At 43.7% G+C, this 20,721-nt stretch overlaps 1 protein-coding gene across 1 annotated transcript in view; it reads right to left on the reverse strand.

The window, feature by feature from the left end:
- Window positions 1-443: 443 nt before the first annotated feature.
- The window catches only part of Cox10 (cytochrome c oxidase assembly factor heme A:farnesyltransferase COX10), a 121,575-nt gene continuing 101,297 nt past the window's right edge, over window positions 444-20,721 (reverse strand). The window contains exons 6-7 of the mRNA XM_027956018.2: window positions 17,229-17,461; window positions 444-2,342 (exon numbers count right to left, since the gene is read on the reverse strand). Of these exons, the coding sequence (XP_027811819.2) occupies window positions 1,936-2,342; window positions 17,229-17,461 (640 nt within the window). The 3' untranslated portion in view covers window positions 444-1,935. The remainder of the gene's footprint in view (window positions 2,343-17,228; window positions 17,462-20,721) is intronic.

The following is a 20,721-nucleotide window of genomic DNA, read 5'->3' on the forward strand; positions in this document are numbered from 1 at the left end:
TCTAACAATCAAACTCACAGAAGCAGAGAGTAGAATGAGGTTAAGGGATGAGGGGCATAGGGAGACAGTGGCCAGTATATAGAGCTTCATTTAGACAAGGGGAATATTTTTTTCTTTGTAACATATGGTAGTGTGGTAAATACAGTATAACGTAGAATTCAAAATCACTGAGTGAATTTCATTGTTCTCATCACAAAAAACAAGTATTTGAGATGTTTAACATACAGATGATATGTTTATGGTATTTGTAAACCATGATGTCATTCTTTGTACTCCTTAAAATATATACAACTATAATTTGCCCATTTACAATTAAAAAGAAAGAAAGAAAGATCTATATGTTGTGTAAGCTTCCACTAGTTCCAAGGGCATGAATTCAGCAGTCTACTAGGAACTGCAAACCTGGTACGAGACGGTTAAATACCACCACAGCACACCGCTCCTGCTCTTGCGTACTGTTTTATTGTAGATGCTCTTTCCACACATTCCTATGCCATCTTCCCCATACTCAAATAACCTGAATATAGTCAAGAGGTAATATTTCAGATAAGTAGAAACAGGGATTGGATGCTATTTGCAATCACTTTAGACATTTTCTTTTTTGTTTTTGCAGTGTTAGGGTTTGAACCCTGAACTTGGTGGATGCTAAGCAAGTGCTCTACCACTGAGCTACATTCCCAGCCCTAGTGATTTCCAAGAGAACAGTCATATTGTAATGACTTTTAAAATTCTGCTTTAGCCCCTTGAATGAATTTCTACAGGGCAACAGTGTGCTGGGAGACTGAGTAATTAAAACTTCCCACCATGGCCATGACCTTGAGCAACTGGGGATCTATGAGAACCAGGGGAGCAAATGAAGGACAAAAGATTTACAGGTGACTGTGGTTAGTACCTGAGGCCACACCTGGCTACAGGTTAACTCACAAAACTCCCAGGATTGGAACCATCTCCTCTGGGAGCCCGTCAGCTCTCAAAGCCATTGTACATGTGAAGGCTAATTTCTGCAGTACGGGTACAGGTACAGGACGGAAATGTGGTTCTACAAAAAGGGAAAGAATGTGAGCTATGTGGGCCATTAGCCCAGCTTACCTTTTTCCCACCTTACTTTCTCACACAGCGTTCAGAACGCAGTGCAGCAAAGAGGAGCTGGTGATCCCCAGCAGGGACTAAGGAGGTACAGCCATGGGGTGAGAGCCAGAGGGATTTCTGGAATTAAATGGAGCACTACCCTTCTAAAGGGAGTGCTTCCGATGGCAAACTATAAAGATGCCTTTGATTCCCTGAAGTTTCTGATAAGTAAGGATGGTAGTGGTGGTGGGGAGGAGGGGCAGTTTCCTCTTGATGATGTACAGCAGCCTATCCCGTGGGTTTTTTGATGGCATATGCAGGTGAAAGTATGCGTGAGGTAAAGAAAATAGAATGGGGCCTTGGCTCATATGCGGGGAAGGGAGCGCCATGACCACAGTGGTATTTCCTTTGAGGTGCCCCTGCAGGGCCCTGAGGATGCGTTATTATAGAGGTCAGGTTAGGAATGCCCACCTCCTCTGGCCACCAACTGCCACTCTGGCCAGCAGGTGGGGAGTGTTTGTGCGTGTGTGGGAGGAGCTAGAAAAGGAAAATGCCCCCATCTCTGAGGGAGAAGAAGAAACCGTGGTGAGGCTGGGGGAAAAGAGGTACAAAGACCCTCAAAAAGAAAAATAATCTTTCTCTATATTAATTGAGCCAACCCATTTCTTATGTGGGGGGCATTTTTGGATGTTATAATTAAAAAACTGTTAAGTGATCACTGAGCACCAGATCACTTTACAAGCTGGTACTAAAACCAGTGACTTCTCTTCTCCTGCTTTGCTCCAGACTTACTCTTGCCTAACAGCAAGAGGAGAATTGTGCGTCTCTCTGTGTACTTTTGTTTCTTCCACAAATGCCCACTCGTTATCAACTCTGAGCATCTCCCTTGTCCCCTGTCCTGCCTGGCCGCCGCTTACAGGTGAGCATGAGCAGCAGGAGGAGGGGCAGGTGCCACAGGCTGCAGAAGAACAGCTTCCGGGAGCTCTTTCGGTCTGCGTCCACGTAGAACCGGAAGCCGAGGTAGGCAATGTACAGGTTGATGGGGAGGGAGATGAAGGGGAAGGTCCACGTAGTGATGTCCAGGACCGGGGCGGCCACCGACAGTCCAGTCAAGGCCAGGCAGTGGCGCAGCGCCACGCGCCTGCACAGGCCTGGGTGAGTGACGGACATCATGCAGTACCCTCCTCGGGAGTAGTCTTCACGGAGGCCCCAGCTCAGGGCGTTGAAATGAGGAAACTGCCAGGAGTAGAGGATTCCTCCCAGAAGAAAGGCTCCTGTAGGAAGGTTCAAGGGAAAAGAGGGAAACAAGGTCAGGTCATCATCAGAGACTTCCAGAGGAACAGGGCTCTATTTGCAGATGGGACCAGCATCTTAGATTCTCTGCTAGTCTCTGCTCTCACCTCTGCTTCTACAGATCAGCCTTGCTGGTGAGGCAGGCGGGGTTGGGGGCTGGATGTTCTGCCTCTTCACCTAGAGAGGTCTTCTTGGTGAGACCCTGCTCAAGGGGAGGGCTGCCCCCAGCTGCTGGATGCTTAGCATCTGTGGGTCCTGGCCGTTCCACACTCCTCATGCTGCCCAACACTGTGACGACACAGGCCCCTATGAACTTGCTATCACTTTAAGGAAATTTGGCACTGAGCTCTACTGCCTCCGGTGGGAGCCTTTGGGCTAAAACCTCCTGGCTCCATTTCCACAGCTGGGGCTTGGGGAGGGAGGGGCTTCAGGGATCTGGAAGCAGTGCTGCAATCTGGAGGCCACTCTGATCCACCTGACTTCTGGGAGCACTGCTCCCCATAGGGCAGTCAGCAGCTCCTGCTGGGCACTGAAACAGAACTGAGCGCATCTCTGAGCTAGCGTCAGACACTCAGCCTCTTGGTTCACCTGTTTCACCAATGGACTGCGAGGGCTTCCAGGGCGGGGCCTGTCCGCTCCTCACATGATTCCCCAGAACCTGAGGCGGGAGAGCAAGCAGGAGGTGCTGGAGAAATGGAGTGACTCTGCTTTGGTTTATAGGAACATGGTCCCAAAGTAGAATTATAACTTGTCTATGACTTTGTGATTTTAACAAGGACCTAATACCTAATAACAAGGACCTAATACCTATTAAGCGATCCCATTTGTGAAGAACCTAATAGCACTATTTAGCACAGGGTCTTCCCGCCCCCCACATGGGTGGATGGTGGAATGCAGGCTATCATTTCCTGAGCATACTTTCACAGAGACTGCACCATTTAATCTGAACTGTAGAATTTTATAGACTGTAGGCAGATTTTATAATCATCCTGTAAAAAAATGTAGATCAACGATAAGTTCTTCCAAAAGAGGCAAAGGAAGAATTCAAAGCAAGTAGGCCTGATTTTCAATCTAGGCCCCTCCCACTACACTAAGTTCTCCCCTGAAGCCAGGCAACAGAGTGGGGGTGGGGATAGTCTTAACTGTGGGTGATTTCTTACTCATATACTGGGCACCCATGAAATGGCAAGCACTGAGCTAGGCCTTGGGCACAAATCAGTGAGCAAAAATCCACGTGACTCTGTTAGCATTGAGTTTTCCCTTAAGTCAAGTCAAGAAGGTGGACAAGAATCAGAGTCTCACTAGTGAATCTAAACCACTTCTCCAAGAGCTGTAAAGGGAAAGTATACAGTACAGTGAGGACCTTCCTCTCAGGAAGGGGTGACTGAGCTGAGCTCCAGGGAGAAGGGAGCTTAAGAAGTGAGGGCCAGTGGAGGGGAAAGTGTTCACACAGACTCTGGAGGTGAGAGCAAGATGCAGTCAGGGTATTAAAAGAAGATTAGCACAAGTGGTAGGAGTCACAGAAGAGTGTATCCAAAAAAGGGTCAATTTTATGGATAATCATTTAAAAAATAAAAAAGCCTAGTGTGCTGGACTGCCAACAATGGGAGCGCTGTTCTGGACAGGGCTGGAGGCAGGAAGAGGTGAGGCCACACCTACCGGACTCTGTAGGCTGCACCAAGGATGGGTTCCAACTGAAGGCAACAGAAAGCCAAAGAAAGAGCTTACTGTGTGTGTGTGTGTGTGTGTGTGTGTGTGTGTGTAAGCGGCATCAGTATCAAGCGATCCCATTTGTGAAGAACACACTGAAGGAGCCAAAGCAGGACTGAGAGGTCAACAAAGAAATGAAAGAGACAGTGGTTAGGATGGGGTGGTGAGAGTGAAGATGGAAGCAAGATGGACTTGAGAATTCCAGTGGGGACAGGAGAGGGCGGTGTCGAGAGCAACTCCGGGGCTCATGGCTCTGCAGAGGTGCCACTTACTACGATGATGTAGAGGGCCAGGTGGGGAGCAAAGGTAGTGAGGCCTTGGTGTGCCAAGTCCTAAAGCAGGGTCTGGCAACCAGAGTATGGAAATGAGCTGGGAAATGCAACTGGGAGACACACACACTATTCCTGAGTGCCACAGTGTCCTGTCAGTCATTATTTAAGCTTCTGGTTCCTACTTAAATGTGAATTCCCTAAGGGTATGTTCATTTTCCTTTGTTTCTTGAGAGACCAGAGGACAAACTGCATGACAACACACAGTAAAGGGTCCATGGACTCATCAATGGGAGCCAATGTAGAAAAGAACTGATTTGCCCAAAAGAATCCCCAAGATCCCTGTTTCTCAGTACAGGCTTATGAGCTAGGGAGGCAAAAAGTTAGAACTTGTTCTCTGTCCCTTCGGCCTCCTCTGGTACTGTTGTGGAGTCTTTTAAATATCACTGCTTCCTGCTTGGAGTCCTGAGCACGGAACTGAGCATTTCCTAACCTACTGTGTAATACACCCTGAGAAGCTCTGTTCCTGCACAGTGGGAGAGGAGGTTGAGGATTTATGACCACAGTTGTAATTTGGTAGGGAGGATCTTTTAGACTTCTAGGTCTGTGGGACTATTCAAAAAAAAAAAAAAAAGAGACTGTGATACACAAAGGCAGAGCCCAGCACCGGAGAAAGCAGTTTTTTTTTTTAATGTGTGTGTGTGTGTGTGTGTGTGTGTGTGTGTGTGTTACTGGGGACTGAACCCAGAGCTTTGTGCATATGAGCACTCTACTGTGGTACAACCCCAGCCCTTTTTTATTTTACTTTGCAACAGGGTCTCACTAAATTGCTGAGGCTGGCCTGGAACTTGCTATCTTCCTGCTGGGATTACAGGCAGGAGCCACCAGGCCTGGCTGAGAGAAAGAAATTACAATAATTTAGAAAATAAGTCTGGGGTCTCTAAGGCCCCAGGGGAGCCTGCTTATGCACAAGCCCATGAACTATCATCTGCATTCCTCAATGTATAGACTGTGGAGTGAGACCAGGGGTGGGCTTCACAAGTCATCCAAAAAGGAACAGAACTTTTCATTCATATTGTTCTGGGCAGGAACTCAACTCATTTCTTAATTAAGTTCATCAGACAGGACAGTTGTGATACATCAAGTAGAACTTGTGAAGGTACACAAGACTTGAGAGGGATGAGGTCCTACTTTGATATCCATCAGTGGCTTCCTTCAGCTTCCACAAGTCAGGTACCTCCTTATCAGTCTTCCAGTGGGGAAGGAATATAACAATCACCAGATTTTAGGGTCCATATATCAGGAGTTACTGTCAAATTTCCTAAATTAATTTTTAACTTTCAATCCTTATTCAACCCATAAGATACATACATGTAAGTATATTATAAATGATATGTTAATTCAAGCAAACACTCTCCAATTTGAGTAAGAACGAAAGCTACAATTTTTCATTCAATTCATTCACTTTGTAAACAGGTATTATCTGAGACACACCATTGTGTTTCACATGCCAGGTACAATTCTGAGTTACAGAAAGGTGGTGGCAAATAAGACAAAATCAGTAAAGTCTAGCAGGAGAGACAGACACACAAAACAGCACTGATGGGTGCTACTTAGATTCAAAACAGAGCAATTAACACTGGTGATCTGAGACTGCTCAGGGAAGGCCTTTCCATAAGTGCCTTTTAGGCCATGACCCAACTAACTGGAAGTATAACCCCATCAAGTCCTGGGAGCAGTTCCAGTATGTTTCTGAGGCGGCATAAGGTCCATAGCAAGGAAGGAAGAGTTGCAAGAGTGGGTTGATGAGGAATCTGGAAACCGGGATTTGGAGCACAGTGGGGATGACAGACTGGGGAGATGGGAAGGAGGCAGGGTGTCAGAGAGAGAGCAGGGTGCCAGACACTAGGGACGGTGTTCATAATGGAGGCATGAAGAGTTTTATTCTTGGCCATTTTAAATTTGAGGTGCCTAATAAACATCCCAGTTCAAATGTCTTTTGGCTGTCATACCCCAGACACTGTGTGGAGGAACTGGACATGTGCTTTCTAATTCTTACAACAACTCACCTACTGTAATTATTATTATCTTACAATTGAAAAAGATTAAATAGTCCTCCTTATCCAAGACTTCAGTTTTGCTGGGTGTGATGGTGCATACCAGTAATCCCAGCAACTTGGGAGCTGTGGCAGGAGGACTGAATGTTCAAAGCCAGCTTCAGGAACTTAGTGAGGCCCTAAGCAACTTAGTGAGACCCTGCCTCAAAATATAAATGAATGAATGAATAAATAAATAAATAAATAAATAGGGCCAAGGATGTGGTTCAGTAGTTAATCACCTCTGGGTTCAATCCCCAGGACCCACCCTCCCCCCCAGTTCAGTTCTTCCAGTCATCTGCAACCCCAAATATTAAAGGGAAAATTCCAGAAATAAATAATTCTTAAGTTTTAAATTGCATACTGTTTGGGGCAGTATGATGAAATCTTACAGTTCCTCACCCAGGATGTCAATCAACTCTTTGTTCCATGCATCCACACTGTCTGTGCTAGGCTCCAGTTAACCACTTGGTAGTCACTTAGTCCTGTTATGGGGTCACTTGTCATGGTACTAGAGTGCTTGTATATTGCATATATAGGGGGTCTGGTACCAGCAGTGGCTTTAGGCATCTACTGGGGGGATCTTGGACCATATTTCCTGAGAATCAGGGAGGACCACTGTGATGAGTATTGTCCATGGGTATTTTGCAGTACTCGCACAGTACACTAGCACCTTCTTTTGGAAAGACAGGCCATATAGGTCCCCACACCAGTGGGCTGGTGGTGATGCAAACGCCAGTGGAGCTGCACAGAGGGTGCTTGTTGAAGGAGCTGAAGAGGCGCTTTTCCAGTTAACTGAGAGAAGAGTTTGATACTGTTTCAATGACAAGTGACATTTAACTTGACAGTAAGTCCTCTTGGAGGAACTGGAAAGGACAGAGGAGGGTTGGGCCACCCAGGTACAACTGGAGGGACAAACAGGGTGATGGAATTAGAATTCTTCATATTTGGATGGAAAAATAAATCAATCTCTGGTTGTAAGGTGGCGAGTCAAGAGGCGTGTTGGTAGATATTCTCAAGGTACAGGGTGACACTGAGGCTCCTGAGCATGACATATGGAGCGGCCCATGAGCTGCCTCATATTCACAGGGTTTGAACTAATTACAGTTTGAGTTATAACAGCCACAAGCACACAGGGAAGGTGACAGGGCCAAGGAGTATCTTGTCAAGCAAAGCATCCATGGTGACTTAGACATGGGGCAAGGATGACTCAGAGCTCTGCGTGTTTGTCTCTAGAAACAGCCGAGAAAGAGCAATCTCGGTTGGGAAGCCAAAACATGAAATGGTTAAAAGAGCAGGCTCACCTGTGGAACTTTTCTTGTCTTTCTCAAAAGCTCTCCTTTTTGTGTGCCAACTCAAGTATTCTGTGTTGCTCAATATGCATTTTCAGTTATGCTTCTGCTTAAAATAACATAATTTGGAAAAAAAATCATTTTTGAAGAGTGGCATGCTGCTGTCTCTGTGAGAGGAAATTGGGTATGGGTTTGGCTCGTGTCACAAATGAAAGCGCTTTAGAAATCACAGCTTAGCCTTAATGGATTGTAATCAGAAAACCACCACCCACACACAGTTCTACTTGGTATGCTTCAACTGCCTCTGCTCATATAAAAGATGTAAAACAAATTACTCTCTTCATCAGATAAGGTGAACTAGAACAGGAAGGCTTGATTTAGTCCGGGGCTGTGGTGGGAACCACCTTCCTTATGGGGTAAACAAAGTACTCAGTCCGTGAATTCAAAGGCCTTGCCTTCCCTCAAGATTCTGTGCTCCAATCGTCCCCTCTGTGGCACTCCCTCTGAGCGGTCCATCTTTATTGGGCCCATCTTCAATGATAGCAATACTGACTGCCTGCCTACTGCATGACAGGCACGCCTGCTTTCTGCTGGGGTCTGGACAGCAGGAAGACAACACCAGTGGAATTACAGGTGGGTGGTGAATGTTTCCTCAGGTACAGGGCTTGGTGGTATGCAGTAGAAACACCACAATTAGCCTTGAAGGGATCAAGGAAGACATCCTGGAAGCGTTTTGTAAACTGATCTCTGAATTTCAATCCATTTACAAACATCATGCCTTTTCTGCTTCTTTTAAATGTATCTTCTAATCTTCCTCGTAATGCAGTAGAATCTTTGTATATCTTTAGTTCAGTCCTATCTGGAAGAAATGTCTGCTTCCTTTTCTTTATCAAATCATTGTTAGTGAGTGAACACACATAAATATGGACATTCAACAGGTGGCATGTCGTCAGTGTGGTTCTTTCAGAGCACAGCAACCTGCTAACATCATCATGCTCCAATCCCAGGTCAAGTCTAATTCCAGGGAATATCCAGGTGTCCCAGGTGTTATTATCATTATTATTATTTTTATTTATTTTTATGTGGTGCTGATGATCAAACCCAGGGCCTCACGCATGCTAGGTGAGTGCTCTACCGCTAAGCCACGACCTCAGCCCCCCCAGGTATTATTGATTTCTCTTCTTTTTTTTCAAAGTTGCATTTTAAAAAAAAAAAAATTTAATATTTATTTTTCAGTTTTCGGTGGACACAATATCTTTATTTTATTTTATGTGGTGCTGAGGATTGAACCCAGCACCCCGCACATGCCAGGCAAGCGCGTTACCGCTTGAGCCACATCTCCAGCCCTGATTTCTCTTTTTATATAGAAAATGAAGAGCACATCTATGAACAGCTAGAAAGAACCCTCACCCCAGAGCACTTTACTCTGATCAGAGGTGGAGCATAGTAAGTAGGGCAAAGCTGACCAAGATTATTCCTGGTAACACTTTAAAGATACACGTATTTTTCAATTCTTCTCCCTACCCCCAGTCATGGGAATTGAACTCATGGCCTTGTGCATGCTAGGCAAGCATGTACCACTGAACTATATCCCTGGTCATTTCTCAACTCTTTTCAAATCATCTATGAATCACTTCTTCAACATAAAGACTGAGGGAGAATCTCACTCATTTCTACCACTGTCCAAATGCAAAATGCTCTTGTCTGTAGTACTTTCATCTCTCTGCTTACAAACAAAACCAAGGCAATTCTAGCTAAATGGTACCCTAATAGGAGGGAGACAAAAATCTTCTTCCAGTTGTAGCTCTGACTCTACGTGCTCTTCCAAAAGAAAATCCTTTTGGAACAGAGTTCAATGGTCTCAGCGTGCTTTCTCTGTCCGCCCCCACCCAAGCCCATCATTGTCATTCACCATCCACGCATGGCCTTGCAGAGGATAAAGGAAGCCAGCTCCAATGAACCTCAGTGTTGGGTTGAGGAGGTCTTCCCTTCCCAGTACAATAGGCTCCTCTCTAAATGTGGCATGTGAAGCTCATTTGTTCCATGACTGCTTATATTTGTGCCTTCAGGGTTATATGGTTATATAAACTGAAGGCTAGCTGGGGAAGCAAAGCCAAGCTCAGAGCTTCATGGTCACAGATTTCAAAGCCTTTCTTTTGAGGGTAAACACAAAGGAGCTTGTGAAACAGATCAGCCTCAACAGTGCAATAGACTTCTATGGTGGCGCAGATAAAGGGAAGAGGACGTGGGGCCAGTTTATCAATCCCACAGGAGACAAAAGATAAGATTAAAAGTTCTCTGAAAATAGGAAGCAGAGTGGGCAACAGCTGCCTGCCCTTGAAGGAGTCTTTGGAAACATGACTTGGGAAGAATGAAGAGGCCCAGTGGCAGAGCTGGATGCTCCCCTCACCTTGTCCACTCCACCAGTGTCACGGGGGTTGTTTTATTTGAAGGGAAAGATGGGAAAAGAGAAGTACAAAGCTCTGATTCTGGTAGAGGAGTTCTTTTTCTTTTCTTTTCTTTTTTTTATCTTACCATTTTCCTGGAAAGAAATTTCTAGCAACTGTGCATTTTCTCAAAAATTCAAATGTTCCCTACTCTTTTAACTCCCCAGGCCCTGGGTCCACCTTTCCAGGGCACCATCTATCACTTCCTTCAGGGGGCACTGGGCCAGCACCCGAAAAGCTTGTGAGCAATCACAGTCAACACAGCATGAATGACATATGTGAGTGAGCATAGTACCAAAGTTTGCCTCTTGGGTCTATTAACATATTTCTAGCATGTTCTTTCACAGCTATTCTTTTTGTCTTTGGAATAAAATATTAGGAATCTGAATACTGGTTGTTTGCTATTATTTTTCACAAAAGTATTCCTTGTTTTTTGTCTTTAAAAATGTCATTTATCTCAAGCTTGAGCTCTAAGGTAGTTGTGGTAAAATTCATACATGAACATATTCATTTTTGAGTTTGACTTCAAATGGAGACAATATTTTAAAGGAAATCTTTAAAAAGTGCTTGAGTTAAACAGTACCTGGTACTTAGTTACACCCTCCATAAATATTTGTTGAATGAATGAGGTGAATAAATTCCCTCTATTCTCTCATTTGGGTCTAAAGGAGGTAAATAAAGTCAAAAGGTATTTAACATTTTGTAGTTTACAGCTGAGGTTAAAAAAACTCATTCTCTTTTTGTTACCAAAACCATCCATCTGCCAAATGCCACTTCCTGATAAGAGCCCATTTCTAAGCCCTCATTTGTAACTGAATGTTGGCTGACATAATTAATGTTTACCATACAACATCTGAATTATAAGCCAAAGACAACTGACAAATCAGCTCTATATAATGGTCATCACAGAGGATTATTCCATAAATTCCTAAGACATGGGATTTATTCAAATTTAGGAAAATGACAAAAAAAGTATATGAGCTTTTCTTAGAAGTGGGAGTGATGGAAAGAGAGGTAGCTGTGGCAAAGAAAAGGAAGGAGGTTTAGCCTGAAGCCTCTGACATAAACAAAACAGCCTCTGGAGATAAACACTGTTGAGAGGCCTAATGCGTGTGGCTCCAGGCCTGGTTGGGGCTGGAATGTCAGCTGCCAGGCACTTATCTGGGATGTTGCCCCCCCCCCCCCAACCCCCACCCCTGGCCCCTGGCCTTAAATTGGACTCCTTCACTGGGGCTCCAGCAGGTCACTTCTGTCACTGCCTTCCTGTGCACGGAATCAAACTAAGTGCTTTGGTTCCCAAGACAACAGGCTGGTTACATTGGGGGCCAGAAAGCAGCCCTCTCACTCTGCCTTCCTGAGTTTGAGCTGGAAACCATTTATAATGTTTCCTGCTAACACTTACACTTAAATAATAATAAAATAAAAGGCAAGGTAAGCAGGTAAGCAGGAGGAAAAGGCTTACTTCTGAGGCTCAGAGGAAAATGCACAGGTAAAATCCATTATAATGGCTACCTTTATAAACAGACAAGCTTTGTAAAATGAAGCAACTGCTTCCCATGCATAAAGCAGCTGGCTGCAGAGCCCCTGGTGCCTTAATGTGACAGCTACAGATGAAGTTGTTGGCACTGTAGGCTGGGAGAAAAGCTGAGCTGTTTACAGATCTCTGTGCAGTGATAAATTAGCAAATATCTAGAACAATTTATGTTTGTTAGCTTTCATAATTTTAGTGTGCCTGCTGAATTCTCTCCACCCACCCCCCGCCACCTCCCTACCTTACCTCATTCACCTGGTGCTGGATAACTGAAGGGGAAGATCAGATGCCCTCACTGGACCCACCCCACTGGGGCATCTAAAATAACTGAAGTTCTTTTTCACCATCTAATTAAAAAAAAATCAAAATAGTTATTGGAAAAAAAATCAACTCCTATGTGATATCTTTTGTGTCTTTACAGGAAAAAAGAGGGCAGTAAAATCTCTTAGTGCTCAAAGTTCTTTGGAGGTCTTATCTGCCCTGTAGCCACCACAAAAACCACAAAAAGATCCAGATACCAAGAAAGGAGAAAAGATACTTCTGATCACAATAACATTTTCTTTTTCTGAGGATCACTCTGACCTATAAGGCACCCTGAAGGCACATCATTTTCTATACCTATTTATCTTCTTTATACATCTCCCCTTGCAACTAGACAGTTCCATAAAGTTAGGGCCTTTAATATATGAGGCTGCAGGATTTCCATTTCAATACTGGCCAGAGATGCATCCTCTCCAATCCTAACCATCATCCACTTAGCCCCAGTGAGGGCTTGTGCAAAGGTAAGGATCTCTAAAATGTTGGTGCTGGTGGATATTTTACGTACTGATTGCTTGGGTGGCAAAGGAATGCAATGTGTACAGTCTAATCTGCTGTCCTTCAAACATACAGCCTTCATCCATTTGCCCACTTGGAAGTTTGCTATGTTAACAGGACGATCAGACTGACATTTTCATCAAATACTTAAAAGATGAAATTTCGACTAAGGAGGGCAAAGAGGGTGTGGGAGGCAGGCAGCAGGTTTAGGGAGAGGTAGAATCCTAGTAAGAGGGGCAGATTGTGGAGGAGGGAGGCTGGCAGGCAAGAGAAGGCACACAGGCCTGGGAAGAGACTTAATGGCAGGCTTCAAAACTTACTGATATTCCAGTTCTACAGGAGATCCTGCTGTACATCCCTAGTTAAATCATCCCCAAAGTGCAACCCTGCTGCATTTATGTTTTGAATACAGTACCAATTCCTCAGTAGGCAGCTCATCTTAGGTCACGTACCTGCTCCCACTCTAGGGCTCTCGCTCTCAGGCCAATAAGCAGGAATTGTGCATGCTCTTCCCTGTTTCTGGAAAGTACACTCCCTCCTCAAGTAAACTGTTCATGACTGATTCAGTCTTCCTGGATCAATCTGGGAAGGTTAAGAGAGTCTATAGCCTTCTTCAGAAGGCTAAAGCTCTTAGATCACTCAATGTCACTGCCGGCCTGCCTCTCCCAGAAGACGGAGAGACAGTATTTTCATGAGGACAGGTAATGAGTAGTCATTTTCATATTTGTCAATGTCTAGCACACAAGAGGTCCTCAACCAATACCTATACAATGAAGCTATAGAGGGGGAGTAGCTTGTTACGGTGGTGAGCACGGCAGTTGCCAGTCCAGGGAATAGGGAGATCTCCCAGCTGCTCTTGCTTCCTTTCATCTGTACCCCAGCTTCCAACTCTTCTCTTCCTTATTGTCAGTATAGTTCAATAGGCTGTTGCAAAGAATTTTCTCTTCACTGGCTTCTCCAAAGCAATCAATGTGTGGCAGTTCAAAGATTAAATGGTTTGGAGATAACATAGAAGAAAGGAAGCTTCTTTTGCCATCTGTTTTTCAGAAAGGTTCTTTCTAACCATACTATCCCCAAAGATAAAAACCCAGATGATTGTAATTCCAGCTCCTTGGGAGGCTAAGGCAGGAGGATTACAAGTTTGAAATCAGCATGAGCAATTTATCAAGTCTGGTCTCAAAATAAAATTTAGAAAGGCCTGGGGGTGTAGCTCAGTGGTACAGCACCTGCCTAGCATGTGTGAGGCCCTGAGTTCAATCCCCCATATGAAAAAACAAAACAAAACAAATCCATGAGATATAACTTCTGTAGAAAAGACAAATTATACCATTTTATCTTGAATAATTATCTGTCTATGCCCTCTGTCCCCAATCCTAGACATTCCCATGGAACTCTTCTAATGGCTGATGTACTGTCTGGTTCTGTTTTTGTGGACTGTTGATTCTTAGTGTGATCCCTAGACCAGAGACATCATTTTCACCTGGGAACCTGTTGGAAATAAAAATTCTCAGAACCCCACCCAAGACATACTGAATCAGAAACCCCAGGCGCAGGGCCCAGGAATCTGTGTTTGTAGTAGCACTCCAGTGCACTGAAGTTTGGGAAATTTGTTTCTGATTTAGCAAGACCACAGGTACAATCTTATATAAGACCCCATTATTTAAAGTGCATACTCATGCAAGGCAGATGGAACACAGATTCAGAAGGATATCAATCTTCCTTTTTAGGTAGTACTGTCTGAGGGAAATTTCTGCAATGATAGAAGTGTTCTGCTGAGTTGCCCATATGGTACTGACCACCACATGTGGCTATGAGCATTTGAAATATGGGACTGAAGAACTGAATTTTTAAGTCAATTTGGATTAAATTTAAAAAGCCACCAGAGCTCATGGCCACTATCTAGATAGGGTAGTTCTAGAAGATCACACTCCTAGTAATCTATTTTCTCCAGCCATGACCTATCTCCAGTAGTCCTTTCAAATTATTAATCCATCAAATGGATTAATCCACTAATGAAGTCAGGGCCTTCATGAGTTAATCACTTTACCTTTGAACACTACTGTGTTGCCTAACATATGAGGTTTTGAGGGGACAGTTTAGGTCCAAGCTATAATAAAAGATTTCATTTTTCAAGACAATCATGCATTTTTCAATCTGATACCTAAAAAGGTATGGCCTGGCTCTTAGCTATCCATCATCACCAAGTTTGCATAAAAACGATTGATTGGGTTATAGAAGGGCTGTTGTTTGAGAAATCATTTTAAATATGACTATTAGCAGTTTAGTCAAAACCAGACTCTCAATAAAAAAGGTTCCTACCTGCAATGTGGACTCCTAAGCTATGAATTTTGATTTTACCTTTCTGGCCTTTGGGGAGGCAACTAAAAGCCTTTATTTGCTGAGACTCAAACTCTTCTTGAGGAAATTGTGGAAGGTGTGAAAAGGGTCCCTTATCCTTCAGTGAGGACTCTTCACGAGGACCCTGTACAACAGTGGTGATCAAGTTTTCCATGGTTCTGAATTTGACTGCCTTCCTCAGTCTCCCACGATACCCCTTCCTAGGCTGTGACCCTTCAAGGCTGGCTCTGGCTCTAGCCTTGTCTGGGACTTTCCATACAGAAAGGTAGTTTTTGGTGCCTGTTTTGAAGAAACTGAACAGTTTCCAGGTGCTCCTGGCAGGGCACAGGGGTACCTCCCAGTAGGGTCACAAATACTGATATGTGGCTACTCCTCCCACGGGAAGGGGAGAAACCAGAGGATGCAGACTCCAGGGAGTTATTAACTTTCTATGGTCTCCACTACAAAGTCTTAGAGAGGGATCAGAGGGTGAGGATGGTGGAGTTAGCAGGGATAGGGAATTTGGTTCAAGTCATGGTTGGTGCTCCAAGTAGAAATGAGGAGAGGACTCTGAGCAGGAGTAGGAGGGCTGGTAGTAAGTGGGAGTGCTCTTTGAATGTAAATGCTGACCCAAGGTGAAAATTCATATACTGTCTAGTCCAGGAAAACCAGACCCATGCTTTCCCCTCACCCAAGAAAGATGCCCTGAGGGACCCAGTGCTCTTCCCCACCAGCCTGGAGGCATCTCACAGTATTTAAAACCACAGTGAAGAAACAATGTTGAATTGCTCAGTTTGAAACCAAATAAGATCTCATGACCTTTTCTCTGTGTTAACTCACCTGCTGTATGAAGGAGGACAACTGAATAATAACAGCAGCAGTGGCTACCATGATTATGCCCTTCCTGGCCTTTACATTGAATAATCACTAAGGACTGCTTGTGTCCTCTGGACAGCATGTGCTGGGAACTCAATCCCCAGTGCCACCTGACTGAAAGATGGGCCATCAGGGGTTTTGGCCTGGAGGGCTCCACACTCACACTTACAAATGGATTAATGCCGATTATAGAAAGCCTTGGGCCTGTGGGTCTGATCTCCTGTCAGTGAGTGCTCTTTCTATCTCTGTCCTGCTCTTCCACCACAGAAGGCTTGCATGGATGTCCTCATTTCATCCTCAACAACTCTGAGGAGAGATCATCATTAGCCCCATGTGGGAGAAGAGGAGACTGTCGCAGAAGCAGCCAAGCTCAGTTCCAAAGGTCACCCGGCTAATGAGGAGAGAGTCAGGTTCCACCCTCAGGTGGCCCAATGGTAGCACCCCTGCTCTTAAGCACCCTGTTGTTATTGCTTCCCTCATGGAGGAGACTCTGGGTTAGGGTTTATCACAGGGCAAACAAGCACCTATGTTTTAGAATATTACATCTTTAGATTCATTAAAACCCACCATTTACAGGATATTAAAACTGTTCTAAGAAACAATCACGGTAAAGGTGTAATCGCATTTGTAAGCTTGCCAAATCGGAGTGTACGAACTTTTATGAAAAGTTTCAGAAATGTGGCTTACAAGGGTAACGGTTTATGGTCAGCCGCCTTTTGATCTCTCATGTGAAAAATATGTACTTACATATACGGCAGGAAACCTCACCACTTCCTTCCTAAGTGTTGGTCAAAAACACTAATTACTTGACTAATTAGACTGCGAAACTTCCCTTACAGATGGTAAAAATGAGCTATTTTCACCCCACAAATTTCGCTGTGACATACTACCAAAAAAAAAAATGTAAAAATGTTTCAATGGTTTTATTGTACACAGCATGAACAATTTAGGCAAATCATATAAAAATAATTTGTTCTTTCAAAAGAGGGGATAATAAATAACCCTGTTCTACAGAAATGAAGGAGGCTTGACACCCCTGACAGGGAACCAGAAGCCAGTCCCATATACACCTTCTCTGTAGACTGGGCCATTCTGAACAGATCAGCTAGTTCTGAGTTGGTTTGAGATTTTTTATCATAATTTTCAGAGATTTTCTTTTCACTTCACCTGTAGTTAGAGGCAACATCCCCTACTCTGTTTCTCTTAGACCTTCCTTTCAAGGGAAAGCATATGTCATATTTATGCACAAGCCAGGATGACAGTCTCCCTTTAGCTTTACATTCTTAATATTTTAGAATGCCCATACCAGCTAATACGCCAGCAGAATCAGTTACGATTAAAATGGAATCTAACCAAGTTCTGTGGCCTAGAGAAGGAGAATCTCTGAGGGTGAGTGCTCATGCTTGCTCAGAACACCTATGAGCTCTTGCTTCTGGTACCCGTACCCCAGGTCTGTAGAAAGCAGCTGAGACTTTGCACTGAGAGGCACTTACCAGCATCGAGGCTGCCAGTTGCTGCTGTCCAGCCCATGACAGGTGGGATAGCCCCAACAACAGCTCCGACCCATGTGTTGGCAATGCTGATCCTCTTCAGGGGTGTATAACAGCAGGTATACAGGAAAATGTTGAAGACAGCCAGGGCTCCTGTGAGTGGATTCACCCCCCAGGTCAGAAGAGCAACTCCTGGAACAGCACAACAAGTGGCAAAGGACACAGCTAGCAACGGGCTGGAAGAGAGAGGATACCAAGGGATCATTTTCAGTTAACTCTATCACATTTTGTAGAATCCAAGCTAAGAACAAATAATCTATGTATCCAATGAAGTATTCCAGGAGGTAGAACTGGTTTAGGGAATCCTCTTTAAGGAACATTAAAGTAAGGGAGGACAGTTTTTGTGGGAGACGTGATTGCCTCTCTTGGTTTGCCAGCTGGGAGCAAAATAGTCAAAAGTCCAGGGGAGAGCACTCTGGGTTTGAGGATAGTTTTGTACCTTCCTGGAGTCGCTCGATTTGTCTCTATAGGAGTCATCATGTCCTCCTGACATGGTTAAAGTAAGGACTACAAGACATGCCTACTTTGCCTGGTGTTCCGGTCTAATGTCAGTGCTAGATATAAATAAGGGACAGCTGGCAACAGGTCAGGTAGAACACAATACTGCATGATTTGGACAAAAAATATTATCAATTCTGGAAACAGTTCTACTCCTTTATACCACATCACCCAATTAGTGATACGGAATAACAATGGCTGACCTCGATGAGGACCATGATTATACTTTTTATAATTAATCAGGGGCCTTAGTACAGTGCCAGTTCCAGAACAACAGTGAATGCCAGGTGACTGTTGCATAGTGCCAATGCCATAACTGGGTTTATGGATAAGGGATTTTTCAGGAGGAGGTCACACAATGTTATGTACATAGAAGAAAACCAGCTAAAATTCTACAATGACAATGATTAAGGCCTGCTTCTCAATAGGCACAGTTTTCATAGCAGACTTTGTATGGACTCTTGTGAAAGACTTGAATCTAGATAAACTGAATCTACTAGTTCCTGTTTACATGCACAGGGATTTATTCTTTCTTAAGAAATTAAGGAGGTGCCTCAAGATTACTTTCTCCCTGCAGAAACCACTATTCCACTTCTGAGTAAGAGAAGTTTATGGTGTTCAGTGGTCCAGTGGATTACAGATTCCACAGTGCGCTCCACTGTGTCCCACTCAATTAGATTCCACAGTGTACTCCGGTTTTAACAATGGCCAGTTCCCAGAGGGAGGCAATCTTTACTCCACATGCAAATGCATGAGACAGTTCCTGCTATTTACAGGGCTCTAGCTTCACTCTAGTTTCCACTTTCTCCCATTTAAGCAGAGGTTGTCTTCTTTGTTTTTAAAGATACACTCTCCACCTTTGCTCTTATTTAATTTCTTCCCTAATCTGTTTTTTATCTTTGATCTATGGACTACTGGCCTCATGCATCCTCAAATAAATTACTTTGTTCATATTTCCCCCAAGGTAAGAGCCTCTAGACCTCACAATCTTCAAAGCCAAATGTCCTGGATTGGGATACACACATTATCTGTTTCCTCTATCCTGCAACCTCTTATTTGTCCCTTACCTCTATTCTGGAAATAGATTTATCTAAGGTAATGATATGTATCATGTGACATGGGAACGCCTGGCTTCCTAACTTGTACACAATGTAATTTTCCAGATGAAAGATTAAGAAGATGCCTCTGTGTTGTTATCTCACATATGCCCAGAAAGGAGAATTTAGATGGCTAAAAAGCAGGGCAAATATTTTAACTGCTGTTTGTTCAATAAGGTAGTTTATAGCTTATAAGAACAGATCCCTTCTTTGCCCCGTGGGACTCTAAAAAGCTAGCTTTATTCTAGGTGGGGGAAAACTGTGGCTCATAAACATTTTTATTTTTCCTGAATCAGCCCTTGTGTTTAAAAAAAAAAAAAAAAAAAGGTTGTACAATCTTTCTCCAAGGTCTGTGGAAACCAGTTGGATTCAAAGGTATTAGTGTTATGAAAAGCCCTTTTAGAAAAGCACACATGAATTTAATTTATTGAGATAGGCAATTTTATGTGGAAGTTTAATTTTTGACCTGTGTTGAAATCACAGAAAATCTTGAGACTCAATTTTGGCATTTAAATCAATGTGCTCAGGGGCATGAATGAAAATTGAGTAAGTTGATAAGCCACATAAACAAAAATGAAGATATTTACCCAGGACAGCATGGCCATTTTCAGCATCTGGGGGAGGAAAAAAGCCCTGAATCAGGGGGCGTCAGAGCTTTCTTGTAGTTAAAGGGCAAAGATATTCCAACTTGAAAACTGTGAAATTTACTTTCTTGTGATGTTTTACTTTTTCTAAAATTTTATGTTGAAAGTAATGAATATACTTCTAGAACCAGTATCAACAGTGGGTATGGTATTAAAAGCAAAACAAAACAAAACCAAAATTCGCCAATAACACAGTGGAGAAACGTATTATGGGTCTCTAAAATAATCTTTTTAAAGGGGGGCCAGAGATTGAACCTAAAGGTGCTTAATCACTGGGTCATCCCCAGCCCTTTTAAATTTTATTTTGAGGAAGGTTCTCACTAAGCTGCTTAGGGCCTTGCTAAGTTCCTGAGGCTGACCTCAAACTTGTGATCCTCCTGCCTCAGCCTTTTGAGCTGCTGAGATTACAGGTGTGTGCCACCATGCCTGGCTCTAAAATGATCTTTAACAGAGTCAAACAAGTTTCTTGAGATAGTATTACCTTCATTTTATGGATGAGCAAATGTTAGATAAGCAATAGCTATCAAGTGTGGTTCAATACAACAAATGTGTGGAAAAGGGGGCATACCCAACCTAGTGTGTGTACTGGGGGCATGGAAGGGGAACGCTGCTAGGAAGAAGTGACATTTAAACTGAGACATGATAGTGACGTTTAAACTGAGACATGAAGGATGAACAGGTGGTACATGGGCAAAAAGGGCTAAGAGGAGTGTTCCAGGTAGGGGATGGCATGTTTGAAGGCGAAAGTAAGAAACATGGCAAGTTTGAGTGACAGAAGGAAGTTCCAGGTATCTGGATTGCGGACAGCAGGTGGGAAGTTATCAAGAGGACAGAGAGGTTGAAGATCACAGTGAGGTGTCTACACATAGCTTCTTGGCAGATAAAGAGTCAAGGAGGATTTCTGTGTTTTAAAGAGGTAGAAAAGAATGATTAAGATCTGCTTTTTAGAACTAGGATCACTCTGCTGCCACATGAGGTCAACAAACATAGACAAGCAGATGTTTATTCTCTTTATGAAAGAGGCTCACGTTAGGCATTTTGGAGGAAGCAGAATCGTGAACACACTGACATAATTTTTATCAAATGCTTAGTTGGAATGAACAGCCTTCAGATAGCTTTTATGTTTAATCTATCTTGCAGATTTCCCAAAATACACCAATGGAGCAAGTTGGCGCAGACAGCAGATCCTCCTCTCAC

The sequence above is a fragment of the Marmota flaviventris genome, chromosome 17, assembly GCF_047511675.1.
Source record: "Marmota flaviventris isolate mMarFla1 chromosome 17, mMarFla1.hap1, whole genome shotgun sequence".
NCBI classification, from domain to species: domain Eukaryota; kingdom Metazoa; phylum Chordata; class Mammalia; order Rodentia; family Sciuridae; genus Marmota; species Marmota flaviventris.